The following is a 20,252-nucleotide window of genomic DNA, read 5'->3' as shown; positions in this document are numbered from 1 at the left end:
GGCCCTCGCACAGTGGAAATTATCAACTGACCTTGAAGACTATCAGAACCAACTAGGATTATTTTCAAGGCCCTAAGAACATTCCAGCATGTAAGGAGTCCATGCCAGACTCTCATGCAAAATCTTAATATTCTAATCTGGAAGACTAGAGGCATACACATTTGTATGACATCATTTGGCTGATATTACTTAAGAGAGGTCAAATGGAGAAAAACTATATGAAAACAAATTTGTTTTTTTGCTTGAAAAATCAATTACAGCAGTAAATTCAATTACGATACTCATGAAAAGGTTTATAAAGATCGTAAAAGGATCTACACATGAAATTCATCAACCTATAAATACTCAAAAACAAGTTCTTAAGACTGTATTTAACCAGAAACCCAACCTTTGGAATTCAGTCTGCACTAAAGAAGAGAAGTGTTTTTTACTTTTTGGTACAAAGGGGCTTTATTAAGCCAGGGGATGGGGAATTAATATGCCTCAGCAATTAGTTTTAGGTTTAACACTTGTCTTATACCGGGCGTGTTACACGGTGGTTGTCTTTATTTCATAAATCTTGTATTCTTGTATTGTCTTTACACTTAGTCATTTGATTATAAATTCGATCTGAATCATTGAAAGGGATCAGATGATAATTCAATCTGAAAATCGTCATTCATAACAAACAAGGGTTGCCCCTCTTTGAAATTTGGGATTTTTTCAAATAAGAGGTGTTGGTGATTCTACTACTAGAACAACCCTTTGCATTGGTGAAAAGAAAGTGTTTTGAGAAGTCAAGGTGAGTTGATAATTAGATTAATCTTGACTGTTTTTGCTTCAAACCTCCACTTCCCAAATGCCACTACATTTCTAACCTACTTTCTATCTTTTCAATATAAACTGTGTAAGAACTTCAGTTTTGGTTTAATGCACCCCATTCACAGAGAATGGCCTGCATCAAAGTTGGTGCATTTAATGCGCAACATCTACTTGCAATCCCGCACGATTTCGATTGGTCACCTCTCAGTGATTGAAAAGACAAGGCAAGCTTTCCATATCAAGAACTCAAAAGCTAAGAAAAATAAATATTTCCCTTCCAGGGTTGTGAATGGGAGTGGAATTGGTTTTGCCCCTTCATTGCCTGAAGTAATTATAATTTTTTTTCAAATGAAGTTCACCCAGTCAACAAAGTTTTTTATATATTTATACATTTATATATAATTTAAGAATGAATTGCTAATGGCTCATATGCATGATAATATAATTGTCAAATCCCAGTCACCCCTTTTTTAGAATTTTATATGTTTATACGTTTATTAATTTAGACTAATTACCCCTTAAAACTACTTACTATCTTATTCCTTGTACTTTTTGAAATCTCTAACCTTGGACTTTATCTAAATTACTAATGCTCACTACCGTTAAGTTCTGTTAGTTAATTGATAACGCAATATCTTTGTATTTTTTAATAATCTCAAAATAATCTTAAAGTTTGTTGTTATTTAGGAACAACTCCTAATGCCCATTGTACTATAGGTTAAACTATTAGTTGAACTATATTTTTTTTATGAAAATAGTATTATCCCCTCACCTCTATTGGTGCCTTAAAATTTTAAGAATGTGCAATGTCTATTTTGTCCTTCACTAGAATTAATAAACAAAAGGCGATATTACATTTCTTTAGAAAAACCATATGAAGCATCAATTTTGTCCTTATATTTTAATTATTGTTAGATTTCTAAGAGTCAGATCCAAATGAGATGATGTAAAGTAAATAAATAATAATAAATTTTAGAATTTTTAAGAAATACAAAAATACGACTTCATCAATTAACTAATGAAACCTAGTGGCAGGAAACAATAGTAATTTCAAGCAAAGCCTAAGGTCAGATTAATAATGTTAAAAAAAAATGTACGAAACAAAAATAGTAATTAACCTATAGTATAAGGGGTAACATCAACACATCTAACGAAGGACAAATTTGACATAATATATCTAAAAACTGTTAAAAGTAAGGGAGTAATAATAATTTCATAAACTGTAAAAGTTGAATTAGTAATTAAGTTATAATAAAAGGACGCAACAGAAATTATCCTATAATTTAAATATAACATGAAACTTTTGCATTGCTGACTCCAAAGTTTTGAATTCTTGACTCATGGAGGTTGGTTTCACCAACGTTGCAAGATATCTATCTTCTTTTTGGTCAGAAAATTAATCGAGATTAACAACTCTCATTTATTTCCATTTTGGCAGTTATTGTAATTCTGGTAATGATTCTCCTTACTTTCCAGCTTTTGTACATCTGTGACTTCCCTTTCCCAACTCTGAACTCTCTCTCTCTCTCTAGCCAAGCTCGTACAGGTTAGAGCTTTCTCTGCAATTCTACTTCCACCGCAAGTTTGTTTTGACCCAATTCTCTATTGGAGTTGGGTTTCCTTTGAAGTGATTCTCTGTTGCAATCACTTAACAGCAACGAGCATTTCCATTATCGATCAACCATCATGGGCATTACAGGCAGCGGGAGTGGAAACGAAGTTGAAGCTGGATTCGCGAAGCTTCAAGGTGAGGATTTTGAATACTACATGCAAACTTATTCCATTATTTTGGGCCGGAACAGTAAGAAGTCGACGGTTGATCTTGATCTTTCTAGCCTTGGTGGTGGTATGAACATTTCCCGCCACCATGCTCGCATTTACTACGACTTCCAGCGTCGTCGTTTCGCTCTGGAGGTCCTGGGAAAGAATGGATGTTTTGTCGAAGGGGTTCTTCACTTACCCGGAAACCCACCTGTGAAACTTGATTCCCAGGACCTTCTTCAAATCGGTGACAAGAGTTTCTACTTCCTCTTGCCTGTAAGAAGTATTATGGGAGGGTCTGTTCCTTCTCGGCATATACCGGTGAATCATCCTGCTCCGTCAATGCCATCTTCTGCTGGGCATTTGAGTGCTCCTGCCCTTCTCACTGCACCGCCTCCTCTGCCCAAATTTGGTTCCAAGAAGGGAAGAATTAGGCCATCGACTGAATATATGGATGAAGACGATGGAGATGGTAGTGGTGCTATTGCAGCTTCGAGCAGGAAGTTGCGGGGAACTGGTGATGGCCATGAAATGTTTGGATATGCTGGGACATCTGCTGGAAAGGCGGGGACTTCTGGATCATTTGGTTAGTTTGTTTTCTATTTTTTATAGACTTTGGATTTCCTGTGTGTTTCTGCTGCTATTTTACTTCTGGCTGGAGGGTTTTTAATAATATTGGCTCCGTATCATGCGTTTGGATTTCCTGCTATTTTACTTCTGGCTGGAGGGTTTTTACTTTGGATTTCCTGTGTGTTTCTGCTGCTATTTTCTGCTGCTATTTTACTTCTGGCTGGAGGGTTTTTAATAATATTGGCTCCGTATCATGCGTCTCTGCTTAAATTGGGTCTCAATCTTGGCTCCATATCATGCGTCTCTGCTTTGTTTAGTTTTTTATTTTTGAATTTACCTCCATCGCTTGCCATTGGGCTCTTTGTTTAATTGGGTTAATGCTTTCCTTACTTTTGTGTTCGTGAATTTATCTGTGTTGGTTATATGTTGCTTTTGTTAGTTATAATACCGGTTGCCTCCTCATGTGGTTCTGCTTATATTGGTTTTCAATGTTTGGTGGTGTTCATTAGCTTTGTGAATTTACCTCTGATGTTCAACTTTCAATAATGTGTTTATCATCAAGCATCGTGCAAGAAGCAATGTCTTTGATCTTCACACAATGTGGTATTTATTACTGGATTCATGGCTTTATCATAAGATTTTGTATTTGTCTCTATAGTAAAGATTTTTGCTTTAATGTACCAAAAAAAAAAAAAGACTTTTTCTTTATTCAATTTTTAGTTAGGAGCATTTTGGTAAATTTCAAACCTTCAGAGATTCAAATGCTAAAGTTTCTTATTTTCAGTTTCAGACTTTTTAGTCTTAATGGATTTTGGTGGTTTTTTGTCAGATTGATTTGTCACAGGTAGGCTCATTTTCAGGTCCTTTTGGCAACACAGGGATACAAGTTGAAGTTTGGAGTTCTACAGTTGGTCATGACTTTGATCACCTTAGGCTATGTTGTGAGATAATATCACAAATGGGTGACAGTTAATGTGTTTCAAGACATAATTTATCTATAGCTTTATGCAAACTAGAGTTCAACTTGGGAATATCATTAGCTTGTTGATAATCCTCATGTACTTGGGAAGAGTTGAATTTTATTTTTTAGTGCTATATTTTGTTGGGTATTAATGAGATGTGAACCTAGTTTGATTGAAATACTTAATATTACTTATTTAAGAACCTAGCTTGATTGGAATACTAAGGATCAGTCTTGGCTTCTAGAAAGAATTAGGAACTGGTGGATTACTGTTACTTGGTTTGTGGAAAAGCACAACTAACTTCAGAAGGTATTTATATACGCAATTTCAAGGAAACGTTGTGGTAATCATAGATTTTATTAGACTGATGTGGCTTCTATTTATAATAACAGAAAATGGAAATTCTTACTATTTAGCTGACCCATTTAGTTGGGACAAGGTTATTGTGAATTATTACTATTGCGAAGTTTAGTTATTTTTGAAGGTCGTACTTGGCATCTTGGTCAAGTGCTCCCTTGTTGAATGCTTAGTCACAGATTTTAAGTCTTCAACAAAAGTTAGTTATTTATTCAAGTGTCACCAGATATCCATTCTTCCATGTCGACAGATGTCTATTTAGACAATTGAGGATAGAGGACATGATGTAGATTAGCCACATGTCAAATTTCATAGTTTGTTCAATCAAGCTATCCATTATGTATTTGCACCTTGTGTTTGGTTTTTTCCCTTTCTGTCACATAATATCTTGTTAATCCTAAAAGTTACATGTTTGACCTTTCAAATTTTTATCCTTTCAGGATCTTGAACATTTTAGATTGTATTGAACACTACACCCTTTTTTTTTTTTTTTTTTTTTTTTTGGGGGGGGGTGATATGTAGCTTTATATTAGGGGGTGGAGATTATCACATATACCACAAGGAGCGTCGAACCGAGGACCTCTTCACTAAGAGGTGCTGGTCATTACCGACTAAGCAACCCTTCGATTGTAAAAGTATACCATTTTTACTTTCATATGTCAGCTTTGATTTGGAGCTGGTTCCTTTTTCCAACTCTAAGCATGAGAGAGCCCATATGAAGATGTACTTTTGTGGTCATCTTTTGAACATGTCAGAAGAAAGAAATGGAAAAATATTCACTTGGACATTCCTTCCTATTCAATCTATCTTTGATGAAATCATGATTGAACTGCCGCATTGAGTATCCCTGATGAAATGCTTCTGTGAATATTAATCGATTCAATTGGCCTAGGATTGGATCATATAGGTAAATGGACCTTCATTGGATGGGTTTCCTTTGTAATTGACCAACTTGTTGGACCTAAAACATGGGTATGTGAGTTGAGTGCAAAAATAGGTTGTTTATTTGGTTTAGTTAGTCTAATTATGTAAATTCTGCCCAACTTAAATTATAAAGGCAGAACAGTCTAGTCTTAAATTTTCCTTTGCGTTTAATTGTCCTCTTCTAAGTCAATAAGTTTCTATTTGGAGTTAGTTTTCAATTAGGAGTTCAAATTAGTTTAGAACTCTACCTTATTATGTATAAATAAACCCCTTAATCGATAAAAAGGCACCCTAATTCAGATTATTAATTCAAGTCCCCCTTTGTGATCGTTGCTGCTGCAACTACTTCAATTTCATAGGTCCCAGATTGAAGAAACACTGGTTTGTGTCAACTTTGGTCAATGAAGGTTTAAAAGTTTAGCATTCTGTTAAGGTTCTCAGTGAAGCTAAGACAGATCCTTTCAATGGTTGAGTAGACAGCTTTTCAAGAAGCCATTATATTCATTCCTAAGCTCTACAAGGCTCTCTCCATCTAGGCTGCCTACCTCAACCCCTTCTGCCACTTCTTTCTTTTTCCTTTAATTTTCTAGAATTTTTGACTTTCAAGGGACCCAACATTCAAGATCAGATCTACACCAATATAACCGTTTTACTTTAGGAACATCATCCACCCAATCCCAATGAACTTAGATCCTAGTTTGACCCCATTTCTACAATACAATTTCGAGATAAATATTTTAATTGAATTTTCACTCTCCAGAAACCCCAAAACAAGAACCCTCATATCGTGTAAGTTAACCATCCAAACTTTGGGGAATCATTTCTCTATATTATTACCCTGCATTTTCATGAAGTTTCAGCTCTTTCTAATAGCAATTGGCCCTAGTTTCCCATCTCAAGGAATTTATCCCATATCTTTCACAAGATGGGATTGTTATCCTTGATACTCTTTGAAACTGTTAAAGAGAATAATGTGGAGGGGCACTGTAGTGACAGGTGAATTGTAGGGTCATGTGAGGGACTCATTGGGAAGCAGCTTTTTGCTGCTGAGCGTCTTCAGAGGGTACGGCTGAGGAGGAAAGGGGTAAGTTAGGATTTGTTTCAGGGTATCCTTTTTAGGGTATATAGGGGAAAGAGGGGTAAATAGAGGGGGAGGGGTTGGGTAGGGTGTGTGTGGAGAAAAAGTTTGCAGTGTGTGGGTGAGCTTGGTTTGTAGGGCAGGGGAAGACCCTCGGCTAGGGGCAGTTCAAGAGAGGATTCAGATTGGGGGACATCTTCTATTGTGGTCTTTGTTATCCTTTGTTATCAATTTTAGTATTAGTTTAAACAAAAACTTCCTTTACGGTTTGCCTACAAGTTTTAAATTACTATCGAACTGCAGTGTGTGGCGGGGTTTGGGGGGGGGGGGAAGGTGCTGTCTGTTTGCCATTGAGATTCAGCAGGAAAAAAGCAACGCTGCAGGGCTTTATCCAATTAACCGTGGTTGTATCTAGGATCTTATCAGAAACCTTACCTGTTTAAATTGGAACCAAACCTAACAATCCTGCATGTGACTACCAAGCCATTCTACATCGAGCACATACATCTTTACCAGCATAATCATCCATCATAGCCCATATCACGAAAACCTCTTTTAGCCTATAACCGAAGTTTTGAAAAGCCTTTTCTTGGTTCATTTGAGTCTATAACCGAAGTTTTGAAAAGTCTTTTCTTGGTCCATTTGAGTTGGTTCTCTTTGAAGATTTTGGAAGATGGCCCTCATTCAATTGAAGCTACATGATCTATGTTAGGATATCGTATCTGTTAAGGATAAAAGTTTTGGTGCTGATCAAGGTTTCAACCAGCTAGAAACTGAATTTGAGTCAAAATTGGCTGAAACTTGGTATCTGGTTATCTTTTTTCTTGTAGAACTCAACATGTGATGGGTTGGTCAAAATCAGTGAGACTGGTTAAAACAACTGAAACTGGATTGGTTGAAAATGGTGCTACTGAAGTTTTTGAAATTTTTTCAGACCTAGCCAAAATGTGGTAGTTTTTTTCAACTCCCTTGAGTTTTTGCCTCAGTAACCTGCGGAACTGAGGAGTTTCAAGCAATATTTTTTTCTATGATATCCATTATATCAATGATCTTCTGCTAGTTGTAGTCATCTACTGAGGTTACGTTTGATTCAATCATTAATGGGTTTATTTTGGTAAGTCAACTCTGATGGATATTACAGCCTTACAGGTTCCCACAGAGATTGAGAGTTGATACATAATTTTGGGTCTTGTAGGAGAAAGGGATAGTATTACAGTTAAGCAATATCACCCTCAATCTGGAATATCCTTATTTTCTTTTCTTTGTTACTCTCCTCGTCTCAGTCTCCTTTTTAGTAGATTGTCCTTTACATGGGAAAAACACCATTCTGGTTAAATTTGTTGGTGAGTCTTGCCAAAACCTTTTAAGGTGAAAAAAGAAAAAAAAATTGGGGGAACTGATCATTGAAACCACATATTTTAACCTTAAGTTATTGATTTGACTGCCTTGACCTTGTGCATAAAATGTTACATACTTCATTTCGGTATTTTATGTTGCCTTTATTGAAATTCATTAGTAAGTAAGATTTCATGGTTTACAATTATCAGTCTAGAAGTAAGATGATATTAAGTAATATATGTTACTTCAGAATATCTTTCGAATATGGAAGCTGTTTACGGTGGCATTAAAGAAATGATTTAAAATTCTTTCCTTTTTTTGCTTGATGATATATACCCAAAAAGTCTCTCAAGGTCCCGCCTGAACATGTCAAATGGAATCATGGGCACAGAAAGCAGAAACCCAGTAAAATATGGGAGGGGTTATAAAATAAAATTTTGTTTTTTCTGAGATGGGATTCAGACATCAGGCATGGAATATTTGAGGCTACATTTTCCTTTCTTTACTTTGCTTGATGTTAAAGGAACAAAACAAAGACATACCCTGTGCTCTTTGTACCAATAATTGTCTTGTTTAAGATGGGTGTAGTGTTTCCTTTCATAAAATAGTTACATTCAGTATGTATATGATGTCAATAATGTTTTTTTTTCCTTCTTTCTCCTTGTCCTTATTGCTTTCATTAGTTGTGTAAAACATAATTCTCTTGATGGGCATTATTGTTGGTATTTGTTTCATTGTCATTATCATATTCCACAAATTTCTACTTCCTAGTATGCCCTAGTTTCATTTAGTGCAAATGATGTGCTCGAGAATATGTTGACAACATTGTGCTAATTGCTAAATATCTCCTGTCCAAGCAGAGAAAAAGGGAGAGACAGGGTCAAGGGCTAACAGAGATGCGAATAATCACCAACTTTTGCAATTGGAAGAAAAAGATGTTGTTTCATCTGTCGCTACTGTTCTTTCTGATCTTTGTGGTCCAGGAGAGTGGATGGCTATGGCAAAACTTCATACTGAGGTTTGTTCAACTATGAGTTTTATATCTTATTTCTGAAAACCTAGTATGTTAGGGAAAAGTACCTCAAATTCCATACTCAAAAGTGAAAGTAATTAACAAAATTTTGCAATATCAAAATAAAATAATTAACTTGTGCTCTACGATTTATTTTTTTTTTTGGGGGGGGGTGTAATTGGACATAACTTACAGGTCAATTATAATGGGAATTTTGTCAAATATGTATACCATTGAAGAGAAAAGATGGTTTTAGAGCCTTTTCTGCCCTTACTAATCATAACAATCATTTTTTGAGTGGGAGAATTTATTAATTACTATTTTAGGACTGGGTATACTTCAGTCTTCCTGTATTTGAGAAGTTAGATATGGTATATGCTGGGCAAGGTGTTCAGAGACTTGGTTTTATCGGCATTCAAAACTTTTGTTTTCAGCTCTAGCAATGAGTTTTGAGTTGTTTGATCTACTGAGTTCAAGAAGTTTCTGTATTGATTGCCGATCAACCATAATCAAGCATATAAACTGTTCATAGACTTGCCCCCCTTTGCCTTTGATTTTGTAATTCTTTGTTAAGCGAGAAAGCACTGCAATGGCATGACTGAGGTTGATAAAACACCTTAAGTCTAGCTATTGAAGGTGGCATATTCAACTTTAAGGGTCAAAGATAGCATTATATTAGGGTCTGGCTTGTCTAATTTCTGTACCTTTTTGAAGTTAACTTCCATTTTCGAGCTTCCTTTCTTTTAAAAATAAAACCAAAAACAAATAACGTGTACAATAATGGCTATGTTTCTTTTATGCAGTTGCTAGAGCAGTATGGCAGTATCTGGCATCACACTCGTGTGCGGAGATATCTCACTTCTGAGGACTGGTCTGCCAATGAATCCAAGGATAGACCATGGTATGGCCTGCTTACATTGCTAAGAAAATATCCAGAACACTTTGTCATCAACACAAGGTCTAAAGGACGGGTAACATTGGAATTTGTTTCATTAGTTTCCCTACTTCCATAACATCACAAAAGTCATGGCCTTCCATATGGTGAAGAGATCAACGTTGTTCCTTTGGGTAGGTGGGACTCATGAACCCCTGAAACTAGTTGTAACTGTTATCTCAAAATATGTAAATGAAAGCAAGTTTATTGTTTTGTCATAATTGGAGGTTTTGATGCTTTTGAGTTTCAGATTATCCTCCTTCCCCTGACAGTGCAAGGTTAATACTTATCTCCACTGTACCTGATAGACTTCCCAAGACAGAAATCCATAGGCAGGAGATTCTCCATTCATAACTTTTTCACATGGAATGCCAGCATGAGAGCTCCAGAAACCATCTTTCGGAATAAGTGAATGAGTATGAAAGGAGCATAATCCTCCGTCCACTGCGTCATTATAACCAACCTAGCAGTCCTGGACCTTGGGGAATAGTGGAATACGATTCTGGATGTATATGATATCCTTGAATTGGTGTGCATCAGCAGAAAGCTATGCCTTCAGTCTTATCTGGAAAGCATTTTTAGAATCAAGTGTCATCTCTAATTTCACATTTATCCTCCCTCATCTGGGTTTTTAGTTTTGCTGAATCTATCCACACTATAAGCATAACCTGGGCAACCTCGTGGTTAACACTTGAATGTTGTTAAATGTTTCCTGCTCTACATGGAGATTGATCATTTCAGCAGTAAGGGATCTTGGACCATCAACTTTGAGGCTTCATGTTGAAACTTGAGACGCAAGACACCTGGTTCATGGATGCGGACCCAATTCTTATTCTGTGTTTAACACTGAGGATAGCTGCCTTTTACTCCTGTGTGTGTGTTTTCAAATTCCAAATCCATCATCTCTAAAGAGAGAATTTGTCGTCACGGACCATCAATCAATAATACAAGTAAGAATATAGAACTTCGATAATGCTGAACAGGAAGAGAAATATAAGGGGATGGTTGTCTCTATGCTTCTCAATAAAATGGAAATCTTCTTTAATCACTTCCAGGAATACAAGTTCGAAAAGACAGCAAATAGGGGAACCAAAATTTACTTCATTTTTTAACCAAAATATCTTACTCGCTGCATAATTATTGAATACAATAAACATCTCACAATACATACGTTTGAAAATTAATCCAACAACCACACTGGCTGTCAAGATTCTTTTTCATTTAGATTACCAAGTGCTGTTTGTGCATACAACTTCTGTTCTCTAGCACGCTTGGCAGCAAGGGCTTCCTCATCAAGTACTTGAATTGGTGACCACTCAGGTAACTTGTAATCACTGCCACTAAACATGGATTCTCTGTATCTCTGCATTAGAGGTGTTAAACGCATGGTAGCATAATCTACTGTAGTCCCCACAACTGCAAAGATCACCGAGTAACGGAGGGCACCAAGTTGACCACCTGAAACACCAACCAGCATTAGGCTTTCTTTCTCATGTTTTCATTCCACGAGCAGGAAACAAACATATCATTCATACGCTAAGGTTCACTCATAAGAAGTTATCACCCACCATTTTACTGGATTCACCTGATATCTCCAAAGTATAATATTAGATGATATACCATCTATATATGACAATCATAGCACTATCAGTAAGAGACAGACAAATTTTCTTCCTCGATGGCCAATCAAAATGATATGCATAAAATCGTTGAGATAATCAACATACCTTGAAGAATATCAGAACCAACTAGGACTATTTTCAATGCCCCAAGAACACCCCAGCATGTAAGAAGGATCCCATGCCTGACTCCCATACAAAATCTTATGAATCTAATCAGGAAGACCCAAGGGCAGACACAATTGTATGAAATCATTTGGCTGAGATTACTTGTTGAAGGTTTGCATGAATACATCATAACATAAGGTAACAATAAGCTGATACTAAGATAGGTCACATGGAGAAAATGGGTTGCAGGGCCAGAACAGGGTAGCATCAATTGGCAAGGGCAATGGATTCTGATGGAGAAAGTATTGGATGATGTAAGAAACAGCAGAGAAGGAATGCAGGCAGCAATGGGTGTGAATAATGCGGTCACAGGACTACGGGTTGTTGGACAAAAAAAGATGATGAATTGAGTTAGCATTTTATGGTTAAAAGGATAATTGTGTTCAGGGCAAAGATGTAGCCTAAACCATATCAAACGTAGTACAATGAATAAATAAAATTGATTTTCAAATTTAACGGTTACCTAATGGATGGGGTTAAGTGCAACAAAGTTAAAAAAAAGAGGAGCTTTGAATAATAATCAAAACACAAGGGAGATTCCCATAATTGTCAAAAGGGTTGGGAGAGGTCCTATTTATTTATTCTTAAAAATATGCATGATGGAGAGATGACTGGCATAAGAACTATGAGAGGTCAAGGTAGTGAATTCACAATTACAATTGCAGTTACATCAAGAATCAGCTTTTAACCCCTATTTCTTAACACTAACTATGCGTGGTTTGAAAAAAGAGATTCAAGATAAGGTTGTTGTGTATGCCTTCTACTGATGAGACAAAAGCAAGAAATATATAGTAATTTGAAGATATGGACATCAATCTTAATATCCCCGGATGAAGACGGACTATATGTAACGCAACTTTAGTTATAAGAAAGATACTTAGGTGGTGAATAATGATAAGAGGGACATCATGTAAAGGGATTGTTGTAGGAATCTAGGCTCAATCATAAATAAAGAAGGTGATACAAAGGATGATGTTTCATAGTAAGTAAAATAGGAGTGAAGTGATGAAATATCTTCAAAGTGTTGTGTGATTGCATGTTCCTTTAAAACTTAAACGGAAAATTTTGTAAGAAAGTCATACAATGGTTATGGTACATGATAAGAAATTGTTAGGAAGTTAATAACCACCATGTATATAAAACTTACGCACCGTTTGTTTGCAAAGGTGGGGTGGGAAAAAAGAGGTAGAAAAAATAAACATGTAGGCTCCATATGTAATGGGGTGGGGGAGAAGGAAAGGAAATGAAGGGATTTTGTGGAAAAGTGTTAAATGTGGGTCCCACTTTGTTGTTTTTCACACTTTTTCACAAAATCATGTGAAAATCACACATATTTTGTGAGGTTTTGAAAATGCATGAAGTGGAAAAGTTAGCATGCCACCTCAGCAGACAAGCTTCCTTAATTTAAGCAAGCTTGTCTGCCAACTTTCCCACCCCAGTGAACCAAACAAACAACACTTTGGGATTTCAGGGAAAAGTTTACTTTTTCAAACTTTCCCCCACCCCCCCCCCCCCCCCCCCCCCCCCTTCCTTTCCCCCCCCCCCCCCCCCCCCCCACCCCCCCCCCCCTTCTTCCCCCCCCCCCCCCCACCACCCACCCCCCCCCCCCCGGCTTCAAGGAAAAGTTTACTTTTTCAAACTTTTCCCCCCCCACCTTTATTCCAACAAACAAATGGTGCCTTAGTGTAGCAATGATGAGGCTGCTGAGATGCATTTTCACAATGATGGAGAAAGAAATGATTGTATCATCAGCCGAAAGGGAATAGCTCCCACACATGATAAGCTACAAGAAGTCATTGTGTGAAATCCCACCTAACCCTAACCTTGCTGCTGTGCCAAATGCATATATACCATATGCATTGTTCAATTTATTCTCTGCCGTATGAGTTGCCTAGTTTCGTTTGGTAGAAGTTTACCCCGAAGCTGACCTATTCTCTCTTCTATTTTTCTAGTGCCTTCTATCTCCCTTTGATAGGAGGGTGATCTAATATGAAATCCAGCCCAAACCTAGCCAGGACACCCTATCTGTTTTGGGTGAAGTAGGGTTTGTTTAATGTTGACTTTGAAGTTGGACCTTGATTTCAGTATTACTATCTTTGAAAGTCTTAGGAAGTCATGTCAAACCTTTCCTTAGGGTAAATCCAAGGTCCCGAAGTGAAGGAAGAAGTCTTTGTGGGCCCTCTCTATAGAAGACATGGTGTGTGACCCGAAACCCATGGATATTGTTGATGGTGCTCCATACTTGGAAGCATTGTCAGTGTTTAGTGAGAAAGTGTGCATCGAAGAGGGGTGAATTATTTGAAGTACCTAATGAACTCTCGTGCTCAATCCGAAGGTATTTCTAGAAACTAGACTTCTTGATTGACTTGTAGGAGAAAACCCCACTCAATTTGACCCCGTATAGCCCTCAAAATCCCTATTCGAAGTTGATGAACTGTGCTTGGTCGACTGGTTGGGGCGTATGGACCAACCAATCGACCAATAGGCCCGAATCCAAGAAAATCCAATTTTAGGGTTTTTCACTTTCTATTTAAGCACACTTCGTGTTTCTTAGTATCCTCTGGTGGGGACTCTCTAACTTTCCTTGGTTTTATTTTAGACTCAGCCTCGCCTAGGCCAAAATCCTTTTGAGAAATCAATTTTAGGGTTTTTCCTTCTTTTATTTGCTTTCATTTTTTTTCGGTTTCTTTTTTTATTAGCAATTTTTGTTGTTGCCTCCAAAACTCTCTTCCCGAGAATGTGGGAAGACTCTCTCAAAGCTTTCCTTGGTGTATTCTTGAAGAACTTTTGTAAGATCTCAAGCCTCTCAACTCCGATTCTTGGCTGATCAAAGGTTAGGTAATCTCTCCTACGTATTGGCAGGATTATTAAATCACTTTGCATATTTACTTCATATGGTGCCTAGGCTTTAATAACATCTCTTTTTTTGATTGACCTCCTGCGAATTAAAGAAAGGAGGGGGTCAATCAAACCAAAGGACTATGAAGATGATGCTGCATTCTCTATTAGCAACCATCACTTCATTGATCTCCTTCCAATCTTAAGGTTTTATGATCAGCATAATGACCTTAACCCTAACCCTGGTAAATTCTTCAGGGAACCCTTGGGTAACCTTCATGAGAGGGTAACCAAATTAGGGAACCCTTGGGTAACCTCCTTTGTGAGAGTAACCACATTGGTTAGATTTGTGTTAATCTAAACTCTTTCAATCACTTTCTTGTTATCAAATTGCTAAGCAAATTATTCCCTTTCATCTTGTGAACCTACCTTGGGTTATCTGGAGACCTAATCTAGGTTAACCTTCATGGGAGGATATTCAATTGGAAACCTTAACCCTTTATTGATTTTTGAATCATCCTCAAAGCTTTTCTTGATGTGATTACTTATTCTTTATTCCCTAGGGTGAATCCTTATTGCACCCTAGCCTTTCCATGAGAACCATGGTCAAGTATATGTTAAGACCCTAAATCTTCTTGGTCAAATCAAGAACCTATCTTTTGACCTTGACTTGATGGTTTGACCTTCCTAGATGGTTCTAATATGTTCTAGGAAGCTCCCCTTCGAATTTTGGATCAATCGGACTTCAAACGAAGAAGTTATGACCGATTTGGTGTTTGTAGTTCCGTACTGATTCCATTGGTCGACTGGTTGGTCGGCTGGTTGGTCGATTGGGCTAGTAGACCAACCAATCGACCAACCAAGTCAGTAGCCTCAGTTTTTCTCTGTTTTGCTTCCGTTTCGTCTCCAATCATTAGGGTTTGTTCCTTATGTTCAATACATGTTTGTTTAGGGTTGTTTTGGTGATCTTGGACTTGCCCATTGATCTCTTTCTCGAAGTTTACAAAGTCGAATACGAGGTGAGTATTCCAACTCACAATATGCCTATTTACATGTCTTATTGTATTATGATATGAATGCATGACCTAGTTACTAATCTTTTATTTTCTTTACATCATGATACTTCGGTAATTACAGTAGAGCGTATTGTTATTTACATATTGGAATTGATGATATAGTATTGTGAATGTGATTTGGACTATGATATGAAGATGAGTATGAATGTGAGTTGTATGGAATCATGATGTGATTGAATAGATATGATTTGGGATTGGGAGGTGGCCCTTTGACACTTTTGTCCTTGGACATCGGAGGGAATAGTATGGGATCGGAGGGAATAGTATGAGATGTTCTCCGAAGATGCCCATCGACGCTTTCCCGCATCATTGGTTGTCATACCTAGGGCTGTCTAGCAATGTTTGGCTAGGAATGTCCTGTTATATCAGACCCGATTCGGAAGGGCATTGAAACCAAACGACACATGGCAGCAATGGGGATTCACGGGCACTCAAGACCGGTAATCAACCCGTGAGAGGACGGGAATCACATTGTGGGGGCCATTTATGGGTAGGGTTGCATATGGATAGACTTGGGCTCATGGGTGCTCAAGACCAATAACCAACCCTTGAGAGGACATGAGAGCTTCCCATTTACTATATGTGGATGACCTATAGGGTTGATGAGTCCGTAGTCCGAGATGGTGGCTGTTTACCACGGAGAAAGATACGTTGACTCTAGGGTGAAGGATACCAGAAAGGATCACTAAGAGCGAGGAATGGAAGTATCTGGAACTAAGTTGATATAACTAAGTAGAAGACTTGCACTGGGCTAGGCTTAACCTTGACATACGTCAGTACTTAGACCAATGGTGATGTGAGAGAGCGGTGACCTAAACCCCTTCCATGGATTGTCCCGAGGAATGAAGGACCCACTACCAACCGGAGCCGAGTGAGATGAGACCTACCCAAAGAAGTACGGTGCTAGCATGTCGGCCAATAGAGACCAGCATACATATATAGAGTTAGAAGCATATTGCATTTATTGTTTTATATCATTGCACATATGTTTGTTTGTGAATGCATGTGAAAATGCTTATTGTGTTTGGTTTACTTGCTATGTTCTTTTGAGCTTATCCTTCGGGGGACTTGTTTTAGATGACATTGCAAGTACGAAAGAGAACCCGTGCCACGGTACGGAGGACCTTCCCATACATAGTACAGCTTCGGAAGTCCTTGGACAAGGTAATGAGTAATGAGGCAGCCAACACACAGACTTGGACTGCGTTGATGGCTCCTATTGATGACAGTCGGCATCGTCTTATTCACCGATGGGATCGTGTGCTAGATGCTGATCTGAAGCTTCAAGAGCATAACCTAAAGGTGAAGAAGAAGAAGAGAAGAAGAAGAAGAAGAAGAGCCGACTAAAGATGTGGATTAGATTCTTCTTATTTCTTCTAGACTTTTATTTTACTTGTAGTAGCTTAGAGCTTTACTTAGATTTCGATTTACCTTCCGCTTATGTTTGTGGAGTATATTTCCGTTATACTCTACAGTTGTCTTCTAATTTGGTATCTTGTTATTCCGCACTCTAATATTCTTTTGTGATCCTTCTGAGATCATTTCTTGACTTTTATTATAAATTACTTGAACATTATGATTTGTTCTTGCTTTTGATTATGTTATTGTGTTAAATGGATATGATCGTTCCTAAACTTGATCCTTTGGGCTGTGGATCACTCCCCCGGGTAATCCAGATAGGGTATCGGCTGGGGGGATGTGACACATTGGCAGTTGCATGACCATGTTCAATGAAGGCCTTGACATGCACCAGTTAGAATGAGTGATTTGATCCAAAGTCAGGAGGAGCTAAAAGAGCCAAGACCAGACTTTTACCAACCGTAGGAGAAGTGGTGAGGGAAGACATTATAGTTTAGGCTTCCTATCAAGTGCGACCTTGAATAAAGCTAATCGAAGGGCAAGGATCCATGTAGCCGACTCCATATGGTTAGGACAAGGCTAAGTAACTTTTTGTTGTTGTAATGAGTTTCCTGATTGCTTAAGACTCCTGATTTGTGAAAGCACTAGAGAGACAAACATGGCTTCTTTTAGTACCACAAGAGAAATTCCCATATCAATATAACATGCTTGTCATCATAAAATAACATACTTGGTCATCATTAAAACTGAAATTTCAGTCAAGGAAGCCTTAGCATGATAGAGAAAAAATATATATTCAGATTTAATCTTACATTAGGGAGTGGGGAGGCTGAGAAGTCTTAATAGCAAGCAAATCTCAAAGGTCAACCAAAGTAGTGCTGGTACCCAAGCAGAGTGCACCAGACAACCATCTGATAGGTCCCACCAGGGAGGTCAATGCCCATATCCAAGGTAAACTTGATAATCTAGTCAACCCATCTATCCTTGAAAAGCGCATGAAATGCAGAAAGCATGGATTGTTAGAATATTCTAGCCTTTTGTTTAGACTGCAAAATCTCAGTTCAACAGAAGTATGTAACAACCAGTACCAGCATCAATATGCCATCTAAAAGGCAGAGTCAAGAGTGAAGGATTATATTTGAGAACTATGACCTAAATATCTTTAAGAGTTCCAAGTTTTCTGCCTAGGTATCTCAAACAATAGTACGAGTTAAAGTTGTTTATATTATGACTCTCCTGGTGTCCCTGGACCTCGCAATGGTGGAATTCTCACGTACTAGGTGTGCTCCTTCTACACTTCTTGTCACACCCTATAACCCTTTTACAATAAATTTTACACATTTCATATCTATAGTGCGGTATGTTTCAAAACTGAATTTTACCTGCATTCCATTTCTGTACATTGCTTGACTATTTCCATGTTTCTCTCCAAAGTATCTTGTGTGTCTTAGGTACAATACGCTACCACCCCTAAAATCACTTTTATGAAAAAATATCCAATCAATATTTTAAACCTTGTTTGCCTTCTCACCAAGGCATTGTTGACACCTTGAAAATTATTTTCTCCAACATGAAATACAGCATCAGTACAACCAGGAACCAGGTAAGCATGAAATGAGTAAAGAAAGATACTAAGGACCCTAACCTTGAAGGCGGCCCAGAAGAGCTCCACAACCAAAGCCTCCTATTGCAGAGTTCATGAGATCATCTGGCCCTGAAGCTCGACTTGCTCTTACAAATTCACGTGCTCCTACCAAATGAAAAATAAATAAATAAACTAGAATCAGAAACAATGGAACATCAGAGTTCAGCTGACATTGTTTTACAATTTACACAATGAGGCAACATAATAATACATATATAGAAGCATAATCAACGTTTTTGCTACCTCTTATATCATTCTCAGCCTACTGAAGTGTCAACACCATTCCATATCAACAACATTTAATCCCCTTATTCTGCTCAGTATGCTCCTTCCCTATTAGTTCACAATGGTTTTCAAGCTGGATTTTTCATTGGAAACTCCAGAATAAAACACATAAAGCAAGTATGCTACACAAAATCAAGGATAGCAACTTCCTTTTTCACACCAAAGACTCAAACTAAGAAGTGTTAGAATACGCTATGCTACTTACAAGACCTTAAAGGTCTACTGGTAAGTAGTAGACCAGGCCTCAAAGGTGGAAAGCAGTATAGTCAGACCGTATGCTACATAATACCTTATGACCGTTTACCAAGCCAAATTGGCAACCGCCTAATGGCGGTGAATCTCACAGATTCGTTCTGTAACCAAAGGTTTCAGGGCTGGAACTTTGAACCCAATTTCCTACAGCAGAATACACGATTTAGCTCGGATTGCCAACAGAATGAGAGTTCTGGTTCCATTTCTAAAAACTTTTTGCTCCTTTAAATAGATTTCTATAACTCCCACCATACCTCTTGAGCACATAAATTAAAATTTCCAGCACGATTAGCAGAATTTTTTGAAACCCATAACCAAAAGATTGTAAATCAACTTTGAAAATAAAAATAGCATAAACCAGTGCAAAACTAGCAAGCACCACGATCATGAGGAATGGATACCCACAGATGCAGCAACAGCAAATTTCAGCAAATAGCATGTCGAACATGATGCACAGCTATTAAATAATAAGAACCATCAAAGAAAATAGTCTACCGAGTACCAAACAAACAATGGAGAAGAAAATGAATGACCAGAGAGATTGAAAGTGTCAATAAGTACCACAATAGCATCCCGTAACAATGGCCAAGTTTGCCGCGTATGTTGCAGAGACGTTAGCAAGGCCATATATTTTCCGATGCTTAGATATCAATCCAACTCCTCCACCCACAAACCCTGAAAATTGGTAGTAAATTGTCACAGATTATCGTTTAACGTTAAAACTTTGAATTGCCAAAATCAGGCAAATTAGGGCTTCTAAGAGATGGACCTCCGATTAGAGTAGGAATAAAGATGCGTTCCATCCATCCATCTGACGGTGAAGGCTTCGAGGGTTTCTCGTCGGAAGCCATCTCTCGCTATCGCCGAGGACTCTAGACTCTGCAGTGGGACTCAAACAACGCTGGCATATCGGAAAAGAAGTAAAATGGATCGGGGAAAATGGAATCGTTCGATTTTCAAAAATGAACCCGGCCGATTCCCACTCATTTCCGTTTAATCTGAACTCTGATCGGTTCTCATTGATCACAGATTCACAGCCGATTCCAACTATTTTTTATTTTAATTTAATCCCAAATGGTTTTCATAATAAAAGGAAATTAACTATTAAGTAATTTCATAGGCATTGAACAGAGGTTAATCATGATTAGTAATAATCGATTCCAGATTAGTCAGCTAATTACGTTCCAATTCAGTGTAAAATATTGATGTCATCAGATCCTACTCAGCAAGATTTTAGCAAGCAGAGGATTTCAGTCCCGAACCTAGGGGCTGG

The 20,252-nt window shown here is 37.8% G+C and overlaps 2 protein-coding genes across 2 annotated transcripts; one reads left to right on the top strand and one right to left on the bottom strand.

The window, feature by feature from the left end:
- The first annotated feature begins 2,303 nt into the window (after positions 1–2,303).
- On the top strand, positions 2,304–10,137 carry LOC149010360 (FHA domain-containing protein FHA2-like). Its single transcript, XM_089162308.1, has 3 exons — positions 2,304–3,148; positions 8,652–8,809; positions 9,607–10,137. The coding sequence occupies exons 1-3, from the start codon at positions 2,488–2,490 to the stop codon at positions 9,814–9,816; spliced, it is 1,029 nt and encodes a 342-aa protein (XP_089018434.1). The 5' UTR covers positions 2,304–2,487; the 3' UTR covers positions 9,817–10,137.
- A 492-nt stretch (positions 10,138–10,629) lies between these two features.
- On the bottom strand, positions 10,630–19,876 carry LOC149010359 (Mitochondrial import inner membrane translocase subunit Tim17/Tim22/Tim23 family protein). The gene is made up of 4 exons (XM_089163920.1): positions 19,749–19,876; positions 19,541–19,654; positions 18,443–18,547; positions 10,630–11,195 (listed from the first exon to the last, which is right to left on the bottom strand). Exons 1-4 carry the CDS (start codon positions 19,828–19,830, stop codon positions 10,942–10,944), a joined length of 555 nt encoding a protein of 184 aa, XP_089020046.1. The 5' UTR covers positions 19,831–19,876; the 3' UTR covers positions 10,630–10,941.
- Positions 19,877–20,252: the final 376 nt, after the last annotated feature.

Source organism: Hakea prostrata, chromosome 7 (assembly GCF_041222555.1).
Source record: "Hakea prostrata isolate BN-2017 chromosome 7, UWA_Hpros_2, whole genome shotgun sequence".
Lineage (NCBI taxonomy): Eukaryota > Viridiplantae > Streptophyta > Magnoliopsida > Proteales > Proteaceae > Hakea > Hakea prostrata.
The sequence above is the reverse complement of the archived record's forward strand: the minus strand, read 5'-3'. Positions and strand labels throughout refer to the sequence as shown.